A 16,089-nucleotide genomic window follows, 5' to 3' on the forward strand; every position below is an offset into this window, starting at 1 on the left:
GAGAAGGGCAACTCCTTGCGAAATGTCCCTCCAGTCCGCAGATGAAGCAGGTAGTCGACCTCTGCGGGGGAGGGGGAGGGGGGCGTGGCATGGACTGCGGAGAAGGTTGTTGCGGCGCTCTAGTTTCCAGCGCCGTCATCCGTCTCTCCAGGTCCGCCATTCTAGACAGGTGGGTCTGCTGGTCCTTCCGCACGTCTTTCAGCACCGCTAGAATCTCCCTCATCGCCGGATCTCCACTCTGCCTGTTGCTTTCTGCCACCTTCCCTTGCTGGATGTTGACACCCCGGCGAGCCTGATGGCCAAGATGACGCCTGGTTGCCCTTTCTCTGGCGAGGTGACGGAGTTCGTCCTTCAGGGCTCGAAACGTCATGAGTCGCGGCCGCATGGGTGACAGTCTCGCCCGGACCTCTTCATCCCGCAGGCCCCTCATAAACTGTGTGGTCAGTTTCGCGTCTCTGTCCGCCATTGGTGTGCCGTCGTAAAGTGTCTCCTCTATATTACACAATATACCCTCAAGTGCGATAGCAAAAGAGCCAGCTTCCTCGTGTTGTCGCTGGGTCCTCTCATAAAACTGCGCCATTGGGTCGCCATGGCAACTCCCATCTGCGTATTCAAGTCTCAGTTCATGGAAAGCGGCTTCTGGAGTACGCTCACTAGGGGGAATGTTCAGAACAAGACGCCGCGCTTCCCCGCTTAGATTCCGTATGATGGTGGCGAATGCGAAACTCGTGGGCTGGGGTGCGGCAGCCAGCAAATAGTCCATGTCCCGAATCCAATCGTCCACGCTGATTTTTCCATCACGCTGGCCGGAGAAAATGGGGACGTTCCTCACCTGCTGGGCTGCCATGGATGTCGGGGGGTTCGCCACCTGCCTAGCCGCAGCCATGCCGTCGATGTTGGCGTCTTCTCGGGGGCTAGCAGGCACTCGTCCGTATCCACTCATATCAACTGCCATTTCTGGTACCACGATCTCGATGTACTGTAGATAAACAAAAAGGATCCTGCCGACTACGCCAGTTTCGTGTAACGCCCGTGTTTCGTTGCAAGCGCGACAGCTAACAGCGCACTTGCTTTCCTGTGTGTATAGTCGTAGCCTGCTTGTGGGTAAGGGGACGCAGGGGGCGTTCACTCAACAAAAGGAAGAAGAGGGGGGGGGGGTGACGATGCAAGAACGGGTCCCTAACCTCGCGAGATATGACACCTGTATAGAGAGCAGGGGGAGAACACATCTGGCTTGATCAACACAGTTCTGCAAAGTCTTTATTCACATTCAACATGATACATAATACTTTCAATTTACAAAAACCAACAATCACAAGTTTCACATACACTATGTACACTGACATTACATACAACGCATTATCCAAACTACCCCTTAGTACTATTAACTACATGTTACTCTATCACCAGGTTTATGTCCTATTACATTTACTATTTCTCATTAACTCAAACTTCATTTCTGTACACATTGACTTAACTTATCTCTATATGTATACATTACATACACGCTCTCAACTACACTCACCAGAATACTGTACATTGGTAAAAGCCCCGATGCAGAACCCTGCCATGGATTAAGCACTTTGTAAACTCACAAACTAAAATAAAAGCTAAGGCGAGAAGACGCTGGGCTCCCCAGCGTATAAAAAGCCAAAAAAAGTATACAAAAGAAGTGTTAACCAGCGTGTGCGCTGAACATATACTATACAAAAAGTTAGCTCCTCTTTTCGCCTCTTCCAGGCCTAGAGAAAAGGAGATGGGGAGAGACTCCCCCCATTAAGACTTTGAAACAAAAGAGCTACCAGCACATCTTTCCGGCCTCCACAGAGGTAAAGAAACTTGACAATGGCTCTCCGCCGTAGTGCGGTCTTAAAAAGCCGTGGTCAGCCGGCACAGTCTACTCGCGCAGACCCCATTCATACTATAACATACAAACGCACACCCTGTCCACTGCCTTGTGTACAAAACTTGCTTTAACAAATAAGCGGGCCTGAGCAGGAAAACTACCTCTTTTATATGCTAGTGACTAACACGGGGCACAGATAACACATACACACACACACATACACACACACCCACAACACACAAGCAATCACACACAGTCACACACACACGCACACACACACACACAGATGCTACCCTCTACATAACATGATATTGTATGGTATGCTAAGAAAAGCCACGAGTTCCTTCACATGCAATGTAAGTTCAGGATTAAACGAAGAGCTATCCATTATATACAGCATGTACTTTGATTTTGACACTCTACATAAGCCTACATTGAATATTGCGACGGACCTATCTCATAAAATATTCATCGACATATAAATGAATTAAGCTGTCGATAATATAACAGCATTATCATAATCGCTAACGCTTAACTTACCAATATATGATTACCGCCACAGTATCTCGCAACTGAGCCAGTTACCAAATGCAAATTTGTTAAAGATAACTCCAGGTCAATCCCTAACTCCTTGAATATATCAAGGCTATAGAAAAGTGAGAATAATGTATATATCTCATCGGTTGTTTTCAACAACTGGAATAAACTACTATTGCAGGACAGCGACCAGAAGTTAACTGCATTAGTAAAATCATAACTTCATATATTATAACTTGATATAACGAATTCTCAACCATATCTATAATCTGGTAATCCTGTGATTATCAAAACACAACATACTCATTAATGGCATGTCAATGTGTGAAACATACAGAGATAGCAAGAGAGTATATGAAGTAGAATAATTCTTACCTGTATAGAGAGCAGGGGGAGAACACATCTGGCTTGATCAACACAGTTCTGCAAAGTGGAGAACTTGTGCTGACCCACGCCGGATGATGTTCATTCAGCTCTCAGGTAAGAAAGGGATTTGTTTACAAAACAAACGCCGGGTGCTAAGGTGGTCGCCTGGTGGCCTTTTCATCAGGAAACAAAAGAGTTTACCAAGGAGGGAACTTGAACTCAGACTAGAGCAACTGTATGTTCTCCAACATACCCGTGTTACATATATATATATATATATGAGTTTATATTAATAGTAAATGCACATAAACTACAAGTCTAGGTAGGTTCCGTGCCATTGGTATATCGATAAGCGAAAAGTGGGTCATTCACGTTTTCAAAATCCGCGCCGCATGAAGTCCCAGAGAGATGAAATGATTCGCTCTGCTAGTCACCCACCGCGCACGAATGAATAGGCAAATAAGGCTATTCATTCAGTTCAGCGAAAACTTCAGTACTTTTCTGTCATTCGACTCGTATTAACATCAATTCCTTACATTATAACGTAAACTGCGCGTAAATACCCCCTTTCTCTTCTCGTTAATCCTAAAACAAAAGACTTATCAAAGTATTGTAATCCAGACTCCTGTAAAGTAACCGCATTATTGTCATGTAACTGTTGTCGTTGATCCATATATCTCTGTTGATATTTTCCGATGCATTTATAGAGAGCAAGGGAATCATATTTTGAACTTAATTATGCTTGAAAAGGACAAAATATCGGAGCTTCAAATAAAACTAAAAGAAAACAAAGACCCATAAGTTGTTCTGAAGTTGTAGAGGTACACTTTTGCTTGCTGGTATAGATTCAAGAGTGTACATGATTAAACGAATTTAGAGAATCAGAAATCCCGGGCAAACCGTTTCAAGATTTAATTAAACAATCAAGCATCCAATCAGAGGCGGGAGAATCGCGTAACCAAATCTAGATGATTCAAATGACACAATGGATCAGACACACCGTCACAAAAAAAAAGTCACCCTGCAGACATACTGAAACGAATCTTGACCTTCCCATAGTTATAAAAATTCCAACATCTTCGAGGGTGAAGAAATCTTAATGGTGATTATTATTTAAAGAAAAAAGTAATTGCTTTATGCAAGCCTCTCAGAGATCATACTGATATCTAAAAAATGTAAGTAATTGTACATAGTACTTAAAAACATGCGTTTGGAACTGAGCGACATGGTTGTCGTTCGTGGTGCTAACATACGTGTGGTCACTGACGAATTATTTGAATAGCAATGACTGCAAAAGGTCACATTGTTCCGTATAGGAAGAAGTTATATTTTCACTTGTCAGACAATGTGAACATGCACTATATAGAAAAAAGAGAAACAGAACGAAATCAGTACCAATATCATACTTCTCAAATATAGTGGCTAGTAATAGGCAATATTATTATTATTATTATTATTATTATTATTATTATTATCATTAGTAGTAGTAGTAGTAGTAGTAGTAGTAGTAGTAGTAGTAGCATATACATTGTAGTAGTAATATTAGTAGTAGTAGCAGTAGTTAGTAGTAATCATAGTTATAATAAAGATGATAATAATGATAAGGATTATTATAATACTAATAATAGACATTGAGTAGTAATAGTAGTATTAATGATGATGATGATAACAATAATAATAATAAGATGAAGAAGAGGAGAAGAAAAAGAATAATAACGATAATGGTAATAATGAAAGTAATGCTAATAAGAGAAAATAGTCAAAATCTTTATGGGTTACGAAGTTTCTTATGTGCATGTGTTTGGTAATCATGACATAATTCAAAACGATTTTGATTATATAAACATAATTTTGTCGAACGCGTGAATTCATTCATGTTCAGATGCTCCAGGGTGTTACTGAAGAGAGTATTTTTGGCGGACATTTTGATTTATCTATTTATTCTTTTTTTTTCATATGCACAGCAATCTTGTGAATGTGGCTCTTCGATATGAATTCAAGTGTTTATATGAGCATGATTTATGGGCCAGATCATATGGTTTGTTGAAATGAAAACGTTGCTGGCATCTGAGCTACGTAACTGTTAGCAGGGTAGAGATGTCCATAATAGAAATTCTCTAGCAGATAGAGGTACATCGCATGCAGTTTGTGTTCTGCATGAGAGTAATTAGGCGGGAAAATTATTATCAGCGGAAGTCTTATATATCACATCTCACTCTGGAGTAATACATGATATCTATTTAAAGTGCGTTTTCTCATTGCAACTAAAATCTTGCCATGTCCTATAAAATTGATGAAGTCTCATGTAAGTTTTTAGATTTAACAAAATTTGATGAGTTCGATCGTAAAACGATTTAACTCCATTCATGTTTGAGATATTGACATTTAAAGCTGCTAAAAATAGTTAAAATATGCAACGTGTTTCATCATAACTTCAAAAAATAATCCCTGTAATGTAACAAGGAGGTATCGCTGGAAAGGTTTGCTGTATAGCTGATTATTATTTCACAGTGAATTGAAAATGTGAATATGACAAGTTCAAAGTGAACTATACAAGGATGACAATGTGCGAAATTTTAGCAATTATGATATTATGCAACTTAACTCTAATCTGAATACTTATTCATAGTATGGTAGCGATGCTTTTCAGGTTAAAGGTGACACCCTTTATACCAGAAATCAAGCATTTCGTTCAGCAAATTTTGTGTCAGTACAATCATGCGGTGCGCCACTACCCCGTTTCCGCTTTATAAGTCCTGATATTAATGTTAGTTTTGAAATCTTTTTTCTTGTACCCACTCTGCAGGAATCTGCGCTAAAGCGAAATTTGGATTTTTGCTATAATACAATAGCCATCATTCCGGCAAAATTATACACTGCGTTAACCTTTTCTGTGCCAGTGAGTCAAATTTGCACAAAGTTCACACACAAACCTATGAACAGTCATTTAATGTGGCAAACAAGAGGACGTGGTCCGTATCGAAGTAATATGCATATCTAACCTCAACGGCATCCATGTTTAAAAGAATAATGATTATGATATTAATGATAATGATAATGATTGTAGTAATGATAATAATGGAAATGATAATGCTGATTATAATTATTGTTATCGTTATCATCATTTTAATAAAATGTGTATACGTAAACGCACCCAAATCTTATCTATATCTGTATTAGATTTATATCTATATTCATATTATAATATGCGTTTCCCTCCAAACTTCACGAATCGTAATCATGACTTTCATATTTGTTGATAGTTGCATCTCTTAATGTGGATGCTACGTGATAATGATATTTGTTTGTTTGTTTGTCTGATATTCATTTTTCAACATAACATCATACATAAATCAAATTTATTTTTAGTAATATAGAAGAAAGCGTCCATATACAATGAACATGATTCGAAGAAAGTAAATAAATGTATCGTATACATAAATTAAATTAAAAAAAAACACTTATTACCACATTGGCAAATAGTTAATAAAAGATAAAAAGACATGCAGAAGGACTGCCACTATAAGCTGTTGCTTGAACACGTGGCAGTCCATATTAAGACCTTCAGGGAGGGTGGGGGGGGGGGGAACAGGACAGGATTGGAGCATAATATATTATATATACGTTATGTTTAGCAGAATGGGGAAAGAGAATTGAACATGTACAACACATTGGGTTGAAGGCCCCCTATATTTTAGCGCGTAAATACTAATAGAATAATATGGTAAATTATGATTATGACGATAACAGGGCAATACTGATAGAAATGATGATAATAACGATGATATTGATGGTGGCGATACTAAAATTAACCACATGTGCACAGCTACCTAGTAGAATATCTTTGACCTTCATAAAAAAAAAAAGAAGCGAGTTGACAGGAGAACATGGGATCTTTCTTGTTTTGTTTGTTTCGTTTGTCTTTCAACAACATTTTACAAGTAAATCATGCACATAACAAAAACAAAAATCTTGTTATGTGATTGAAAAAATGCTACCTCTCCCTCTGCACGTGCAGCCCACCAATTATTCTCTATAAGTGGTCCAATGATTGAACTCAACACATAATGGCAAGTGTAAAGTACAGCTTTTACTAGTCTGAACGATCAAAAGGGGAGGTCGTTTATTCTTTTTCTATCATCTTCCTTGAATGCCAAAGCTGTTGGTCCATAATGGTGACAGATTTCATAACAAAAACTTGTCTTATGAAGTTTAGACTACCTCATTGTTGGTAGAGCATCCAACATTCCTGTGCATTTAACTGATTTAGCATCTTCACGTCATACAAGAGCTCATCTTGCTGCCCCCATTATATTTATTATAATTTCATATAAATGTGTTATATACACTGTCATTACTTGACTTGACTGTTCAGTCGACCAGAACTACGTATGATCAGAATTTTGCAATGATGAATTTACGACATCTTCGCTATTGTTGTTATTGCACTTATTGTTATCTTTTGTTTGTTTGTTTGATTTATTTTTCTTTCAACATAATTTATAAATAAATCAAGTTTGTCTTCCAAATTGGTGCAGTCACAGTCAACTATAATCAATAAATTCCATGAAACGTTTACTTTTGGACTTTTTCTTTTTAATTTAGCTCTCCAATGTGCTAGTAATTAGGGAAGCCCCCCCCCCCCCCACCCACGCCTTGATTGTTAGCTGCTTTGGTTCAGTGGATGACACCGCGGACTATCAATCTTTATAGGTTCCTGGATCAAGTCCCCTTAGGCAAGGCTCGTTATTCTCAGCGCGTCTACGTCCTTATAGGAAGGGGGACGTGAAGACCTTGGCTGCTTTTAAGCATCCACTTCTTTAATAGCAGCCACATGAAACAAATATTTCATGATACTTCCTCCCACACATTCATTAACTTACATTAATACATACATACGTACATACACACATACATACATACACACATACATGCGTACATTATGTACACACATACTTTTGAAATTATGTACTTCTGAATTGCTCAAAAGACATGAAAATTTGTGGCTTCTGTACTGTAAATTTGTGGTGTCTCTGCTTACAATTCAACGATGAAGATTAGACGCAATGGCCGCCTACCGTCTATGTCCTCAATGTCGTTCATGTTAGTGTGGTTGAATAATCACCTTGCATTTCATTTTTAAATACTTAATGCTAGAAGAAAAATTGGAAATCAAACTTGTGAGATACATCATACGTATATGCATAATAAACGTATTTTGTGTGTGTGTGTGTGTGTGTGTGTGTGAGTGTATCGCACACGTCCTCTTTCTTGTTATACTTACCTAAAAATCAAATTCTCGTGTTCCATGTGGAGAGCCGCCTTTTGCCACTAAATCAGACAACCAGGGAGTAGAATAAAAGGTATAAGAGAAAAAGTATAAGAGAAAAACGAAGCCTCCATCACAAGACATACCCGATGCAAGACAGCTGAAAAGGGGGTTAGAATGTATGTTGGGCCAGAGGAGCAATCTATTCGTTAATTCATCATAGTTCCTCCCAATCGACGCAAAAAAGTGCGTTTCCCTTCTTGCCATCTCACGATTTCCGAGTCAGACCAATCTATTTTCCAATTTCTTCGGATGACGAATATAGCATCAGTACAGGAATTTTGTCAGTTAAACAATCTCCCTCTCGCACTTTTCACTTGGTTTTGTCTTTTTTCTTTTGAACAGTATTGTTGGAATGCCACAATCACAATGCATCTTTGATTCTTTCTTTTTTTCCAGTTAGCGTGACGAGAATTTCACTTTCATTGATTTTATGATACAGTTGCTATACACTTGCACTTTTCTTCAAACTTTTCATTTGATATATAGACTACTGACTGCATCACTTACTTAGAAATAAATTTCTGTCCCGCGGTAATACACGCTATTATTTCAAACCTATTTCATATACCGCTCTCTTGATTTCGCAATCAAAATTTGCACGCATAATAGCATAATAGCATAATATGCATATTATGCAACAATATTTATTGATATTAATGCGTTCGCCACTTAAAGGGACATTCCAGACGATTTTCATAATTTCACATCATGCAGTACATAAATCAACAACTCCATGTATAGGTTTGGGGAATTTATTGTGGTTCTTGAGCAGAGAAACAATACTTTTAAAAACCTTAAACAAATTACACTGAACAAGGATGATGACATAGGAGGTTCACATATTTCAGAAATGTAGCAGTGTAATTCCATTACAATACCGCTTGCTTGCGACTTCACCTGTGTATAATCTATGCATGCCTTCTTCTTTTGTTCTGCTTCCTTGAGCCCCAACTCATGCATTCTTATGGTGACTCTGCCATGTCATCATCCTTGTTCATTGCAATTTGTCCTAAATTTTGAAAATATTCTTATTCTTCATCCCAGTTATCACAAATTCTGAAATTTTGTCCTCAGTATAACTAATTTATAGTTGTTCAAATGTAAAAATCTGAAAATCATCCGGAGGTCTCCTTTAAAGCCAAACGTTTGATGTTGCTGTCTTTATAGTGTACTTTCCTATAGCTCTTGTTTATACTCGAAAATGTTTGACAGATGATGTTATGTTAGTTATATCATCATAAGCATTTTTTTTGGGGGGGGGGGGATTAATTTTTTTTTCTCACTGCGATGAATAACGTTGTCATGTTTTAACATGGAGGGGCATTTGCATGATATTCACTTAATGTTCCTCAGAACGCAGGCTTATAGCCTATTGAACATCGTGATGTCAAACCAAAGGTTCTCGCGTTAAGATTCTGCCAGCAGGAAAAGAAAAACATATTCCATGTAACTGTATGTATTTATTTTAAGCACGATGCAGCGTAAATCAGTAAGGGAAAACGCCACCACACGTTCAGAGCTCGACGCCAGCGGAGCGGGGCTACTCTGCAGGTCGGAGCCGCGTCACACGCTCAACGACGCGGTGGCGTATAGCGACGACACAATGGTCCATACCCCGTTCATGTTCTGCGATATAATTAACTGCTTGAGCTATCGCCAACCTTCCGCCTTTCGCCATCACCATTATTCTCCTAGCAACTGATGACATAATACTCATTAACCTGCCGATATGGATGCAGTAGATTAATACGACTTCACGCAGCAAATCAATCAAGGCGTCAAAATACTGAATTGAGGGGGAAAAAAGGAAGCGGGGGAAAAAGTTCTTTTTAGAATATTATATCTCTCAATACTTCGTGTCGGCATTCTATCTCCAAAGTTATAGTTAATTTTTCTTTTCTTTTTATAGTTTATCCTTGTCTGAATGTTGTTGTTGTTGTCGATGTTTTTTTTTTTTTTTTTTTTTTTGTTAACCGCTGGGAGACAAATTTCAGCGCAGTGGATCAAATTGTGCGTGCAATTCAATGTATACTTCCAATTCGTGTAATGAAATAAAACGAAATAAATGGGCGCCTTGGGTGTCATTATCGAAAACGGAAACTCCCAGAGGACAAACATTTTGAAAATTGATCCGCCTGGTTATGGGACCTGCGCATCGCAGGGAGAGTGGCTCACTCCGCCAAGCATAAGGAAATTGATGTGATTAATGACGAACGGTCTACACCAGCGTTCTGCGAAAAAAAAAAGAAGAAGAAAAACACATACTCGGAAGGGCGACATGTAGGTTAAGAGGAAAGTGGTCAAGTATGGATATGTGTCAAGCTAAAGGTTCATGGTTGTCAAAAAAGATGGAACAGAAGCTGGAATCAACGCTACGTTAATTTTCGTTGGAAAATACCTGACTCCTCAACTTGAATCACAAACTCTCTCAAACTGGAAATAAGTGCATTCGTCGATTTCTTCGCTTTCATCGTATTTTTATTCGTGATTATTACACACACTGGACTGTGAATTTATTATCTAGCTTTTTTGTTCTGATGCATATTCTGTTAATTCATGTATGATTTTTTTTTTAATGGAAAATGCAGAAATGAATTCAAACCGAAATGGACACTGAAACAAGTGATGTTCCCACAGGAAACCAACTTTAATGAGTTTAAATTCAGAGGGGAGGGGGATAAATCACTTCCATCACTGTCCATAATGATGAGTTGATATTTTGAATTTTGCTCTGTTTTGATAGAGTTTTGATAACTGAAATAACGATACAAAGGGTACAAGTAATGAATGACTCAACCAATTACGTAATATTCTGGTGAAAGGATGAATGAATATCTTTAAAAAAAAAAAAAATCCAGAAACGATTTTGACTATTTCCAAGTTTGTTTTGCTATGATGACAGTTTGACGTACATGCAGCGCTGGCAGACGCCTGGACTGCTGTGATGCTCCTTTTTTTTTTTTCCATTTTAATTCTGAAAGTTTTTTGGTCACGATACATTTAATAGAGATTGAATCCAAACTCAATGACGATCATCACTTTGCATGCGCTTTTTGGGACACATGAAACATTTTCTATACTAACCTGAGGACAGTTTCACTATTGAAGCTTTAAAACCAATCCTACTTCCAGTTCAACTGACCTTAGGAACAATTTTATGATCAATCATTCCTCAGAAGTTAAGAACGGTTTCATCAAACCATTCGGGAACAATATCTTCACAATTTTATCACGTTCTAGAACACATCTTGGATGTTTATGTATCCTTCCCAACTAGATCTGATCTGAATCTGTCCCAACTTTGGCCCCATTTGTTTGGCCCGATGTAGTTCCTGTTTTCGTGAAACAGGGCCCTGGATTGGTGTGGGCATGAGTAATATACACATAATCTGTTCCTGCTGGTCATATTCATAATTTTCATGGGTCCATTGTGGTGTAGTAGTTGAAGGTTTAGACTTTTTCAACAGAAGATTCTTGGTTCGTATCCTGTCCAGCATCCTAAGACAAGATGTACGTGTTACCCGCATAACATTGAAACCTCAACCATGGGAAACCTATGAGCTCGCACATAACCTATTATCCCTAAACGTTTTGCTAACTATCCAAAGTTATTTTCACACCTGTGACTCACTTTTTACATGCGTACTCCCAAAATAACTTGCTACTTTATTGATTCATGATTTACCTGATCGCGTGCTTCATACACAGCGATGGAATTGGTTAGTGGAACCTGGCATGATAACAAAATAATGCGCGATGTGTCTGTACTACTATCTTTATGTTTGCCTTATATGTTTGATGTATTAAAACATGTCCCTGCTCCTCGGTGGTGCTCAGTGCTTACGCAAGGACGTGAAACTTTTGGCCGTGTCTTCTACATAGAAATGAAAAATTGATAGAACCTACAAGTCATATGAAGAATAATGTCGTCTCACTTCCACTTCTCACTTCCTCGACATATTAGCTGTGGCCCGATGGCCCTTGGCCACTAAAATTGATGTCGGGCCACCCAATTTCCAACAAGATTATCTGCTGGTGGCCCGATGGAGCAATTATGATTCAATATGGGTTGTTATTTTTCCTGTTATTTCGGGCAGATACATTTCTTTTTCGGTCTACCAAAATGTCAGATGTGTAGATTTTAGTGGCCCAAACAAGAAAAAAGTTCATGTTGAGCCCTATAATGCATTCAAAGATATAGAGGAGGGGGGGGGGGGGGGTAGGGAGAGATTAGAGAAAGGGAGAAAACTTTGTGTCCGTATTTTGTGAATATAGTAGAGATTGAAAACGGAAATCATTACGCATTATTGATTATACTATATACACTAACATGCAAAGTATTTTTTGTTTCCATTTTATAATAGCGTCATAGTGATTTGGCAAATCTTTCGCTGTTCTGCTTTTTAAAAACAAAAGTTTAATAATTCAGCAACAACTGACGTTCTTTTTGAATAGGTATTGCAGCTTGGTGACGTTATTTCCAGAGTAAGCCTACTTATTGCTGCTCTAGTCTGTTGTCATAGGATTTGCCATGGCATTTATCATGATATCACTCGAGTCCTCGTGTCTTCATTGTTTTCATCTTTTTTGTCTCCCCAACTCTCCCTATTTATCTATCTCTCCATCTGTCTATCTATCTATTTTTCTATCTGTCTATCTATCCATCTGTCTGTCTATCCATCTTTTTATCTATATATCTTTCTTTCTGTTCATCTATCTTCCTATTTATTTTTATGTCTATCTGTCTATCTATCTTCATGATTATCTATCTACCTACCCTTCTTTCTATCCATTTATCTTTCTATTTATTTTTTCTATCTGTCTATCTATCTATCTATCTATCTCTATCTATATATCTATCTATTTATCTGTCTGTCTGTCTATCTGCCTTCCTGACTATCTACCTATCAATCCATCTTTCTATCTAACAATCTATCTTTTCATCTGTCTATCTATCCATCTATCTATCTATCTATCTATCTATCTATCCATCTATCTATCTATCTATCTATCTATCTATCTATCTATCTATCTATCTATCTATCTATCTATCTATCTATCTATCTATCTATCTCTCATGACAACCGGGACCTTCCATCGATCATGACATCCCTAACAGCGGCGGCAGTGAACGGAACGGAGCCGAGCAAGCGGTCGCGCACGGCGTACACCCGCTACCAGACCCTGGAGCTAGAGAAGGAGTTCCACTTCAACCGCTACCTAACGAGACGGCGGCGCATCGAGATCGCACACGCTCTGGGGCTGACGGAGCGACAGATCAAGATCTGGTTCCAGAACAGACGGATGAAGTGGAAAAAGGAGCACAACGTAAAGAGCATCTCCCAACTCATTAGCCAGGAGGCTGCGGCGAACCTGGCCGGAGCGACGGTGACGCCGCCGGCGACCATGCGCTGATAGCACGCCCCCTCACCACGGAGGAAGAATAAAGAACTGGTTAAAGCTGGGACCCTCCGAATACCGCCCTGGCAGTTGGATTCGGATTTTTTCCTCTTCTATCTGGAGAAAAAACCAACAACAACTGTCATAGCGGTGAGTGCCACGGACTTCATTCAAAAGACAGTGGACACAAACATAAACATTTGCACTTGTATTATATTGTTGATAAGACAAACAAACATTTTCTCTTCTTCATGATTATTGTGATTATAGTCAATGGATACCCTGTCCTCATGTTCGTGTAATGAGAGTATTAATATCAAGAGTAGATATCGTGTGTGGAGTAGCTTGACGTTAACAATGAGCGGCAACCTTGGAATGCCGCGCACGGACTAGGCTGGGATGCGAGACAGGCCCCGCTGGGTATTGGGGGACGAGATGGAGTCGGAATCGACCCGTGCATCGTGGTTGAGAGATGAACACGGCGACCAAGCACGTCAGAATGTCTGGCAAAGAGGGAAAAAAAAAGAGCCCTCGGCTTGGGAATAGGGCACGAGGACTCGGTGCACATTATCTCACACGGAGAGTGTGGGAGTCGAGGAGGAGAGAGAGAGAGAAAGAGAGGGAGGGATAAAGTGGAACGGAGGCAGGGAAACAATTCTAAATGAATTATAAGATGTTTCAATAAAACAAATGGCCCATTAAAATGAAACGAAAGGGATGAGGCGATCTAAGCAGTGATGAGTCGACTGAGGCAAACAATCCTCGCCGACCGGCCCCCGAGGCGTGGAGCCGCCGTTCCGCGGGGACCAAGTTGCATCGACCCCTTCAAGCAGCAGCGTCCTGCTCACAACAGTGCAACGCTGAAGATTGGTAAAGCTAGGAGCAGGTCGACCTAGAACGTGGTGTGGCAAACACGATGCTTCTAACACCCTGAACTAGCCAGATGTGAGAAAGAGAGAGAGAAAGAGAGAGAGAGAGAGAGAGAGAGAGAGAGAGATACAGGAGGGGTGGGGGAATGGTGCCTTGCGTTAGCCAAAATGGCTGCTGTTTGATCGATGAGCTTGGTACACGCATATAACGTGTACGAGCGCCAAGCATCTCCGTGTTCTATCCTAGGTGACCGGCTGTCTGAGATTCTGTGCACTGAGTGAGGGAGGTCTCCCCTTAGCATCAGAACCAGTGTGCGCAATGTATACACAACGCTAATTCAGTCCAGACGGTTTCAGTCTTGTTCCCAGTCAAAGTCGTGTATAATACAACACAGAAGGTAAAGACGGTGACTCGACGCATACAAAAATGCATTTCCGAAGTCAGAGCACGTGTTTCATTCACATTACTTTGGGGTCAAATTACTAGCCATGGGAAGAATAGGGATTTACCCCTCAAGAGAACACGAGGCGTAATTAAGCACGCAGAAATGGAGTGGAAGCTAAATGACAATTTTTGTGTATGCCTGTAGAGGCAAAACGGAACCGAAGAAGGACGTGGAATCGGAATGTTCCCTATAATGGTCAATCCCGTTGAGAGAAATGAATTGTATCATTGTAGCCGTATTATATCTAATGCTACTCCTAATACACACACGAGATTCTATAGTTAAATTACCTACTAGTCTCGGTTCGTGCCACGACAGTAGAGTTCACGATTCGATTATCTTTTTTTTTTTCAATCATGCAGTATACTTTGTATGAATTCCTTAAAAAAAAGAGGGATGGTCAGGATTTTGATGTAGGCTATAGGCTTGGATGGTGAGCACTGTACTGTGAAAGTACAGAAAATACACAGAGTTCAACAAAGAGTCGATATTAAGAAAAAACAAAGAAAGAAAAATCGATGATTAATGTTGACAGCCAAAAGAAACAAAGTGGGAAGGTTTACACAAACGTGTCAAATAATATCAAGTTTCTTGTTAGTGATATAACATAATATTTATGATAGCTGCATCATCCAGATCACACATGACTTGATGTAGCATAAATGTCAGTAAAATCTAGTGATAACTTTATAAGCTTTTTTTTTTTAGTTTGGCGAGTCCATTTTCGAGGCATATCAGTCTCTCTTGCTTGATGGAAGTTTAAACGATTTTCAAAGTATCAGATGAACACCGAGATTATTATGAAGCCAGCTTAACCTCGTCTTCAAAAAAAAAAAAAAAATACAGACCTGCAAGAGGCAGTCAAAATGTTTGTTTAAAATGAAGCCAAGCAATCCTACAATAGTGTCCTAACGTTTTGCTGAAGGTCGCAAAACTAAGGTAAAGGTTCAAATAGTGTATAACTTGAATTAAGAAACAGGAACAATGATTATTATAATGATAGTAATAAAATGAGTTTTGAGCTCATTAATGCCAGTAAATTATTTAGATAGGTAGATATTACATTGAATATTCGATCCGTGAAATACATCAATAAACTGTACTCCGTTGCTCAACAAAAGAACGATGAATGAATGAATGAATGAATGAATAGATGGATAAATAAATGAATAGGTAATTCCAAAATTGTAAGAGAAATGACGCAATGATGAAAGTTCGTAATTGTGCAAGTTGTTTTGTTTCACACGAAGAATTCTGAGTCCTCCATACAAGCAAGGTTATACGTATTGTAGA

General features: G+C 39.2%; 1 protein-coding gene across 1 annotated transcript in view; it reads left to right on the plus strand.

Moving 5' to 3' along the window:
* LOC140237967 (uncharacterized) overlaps nucleotides 1-13,496 on the plus strand; it is a 46,311-nt gene extending 32,815 nt beyond the window's left edge. Inside the window, exon 2 of the mRNA XM_072317898.1 lies at nucleotides 13,201-13,496. Coding sequence (XP_072173999.1) covers nucleotides 13,201-13,496 — 296 coding nt within the window. The remainder of the gene's footprint in view (nucleotides 1-13,200) is intronic.
* The last annotated feature ends 2,593 nt before the right edge of the window (nucleotides 13,497-16,089 follow it).

This window comes from Diadema setosum, chromosome 14 (assembly GCF_964275005.1).
Source record: "Diadema setosum chromosome 14, eeDiaSeto1, whole genome shotgun sequence".
NCBI lineage: Eukaryota > Metazoa > Echinodermata > Echinoidea > Diadematoida > Diadematidae > Diadema > Diadema setosum.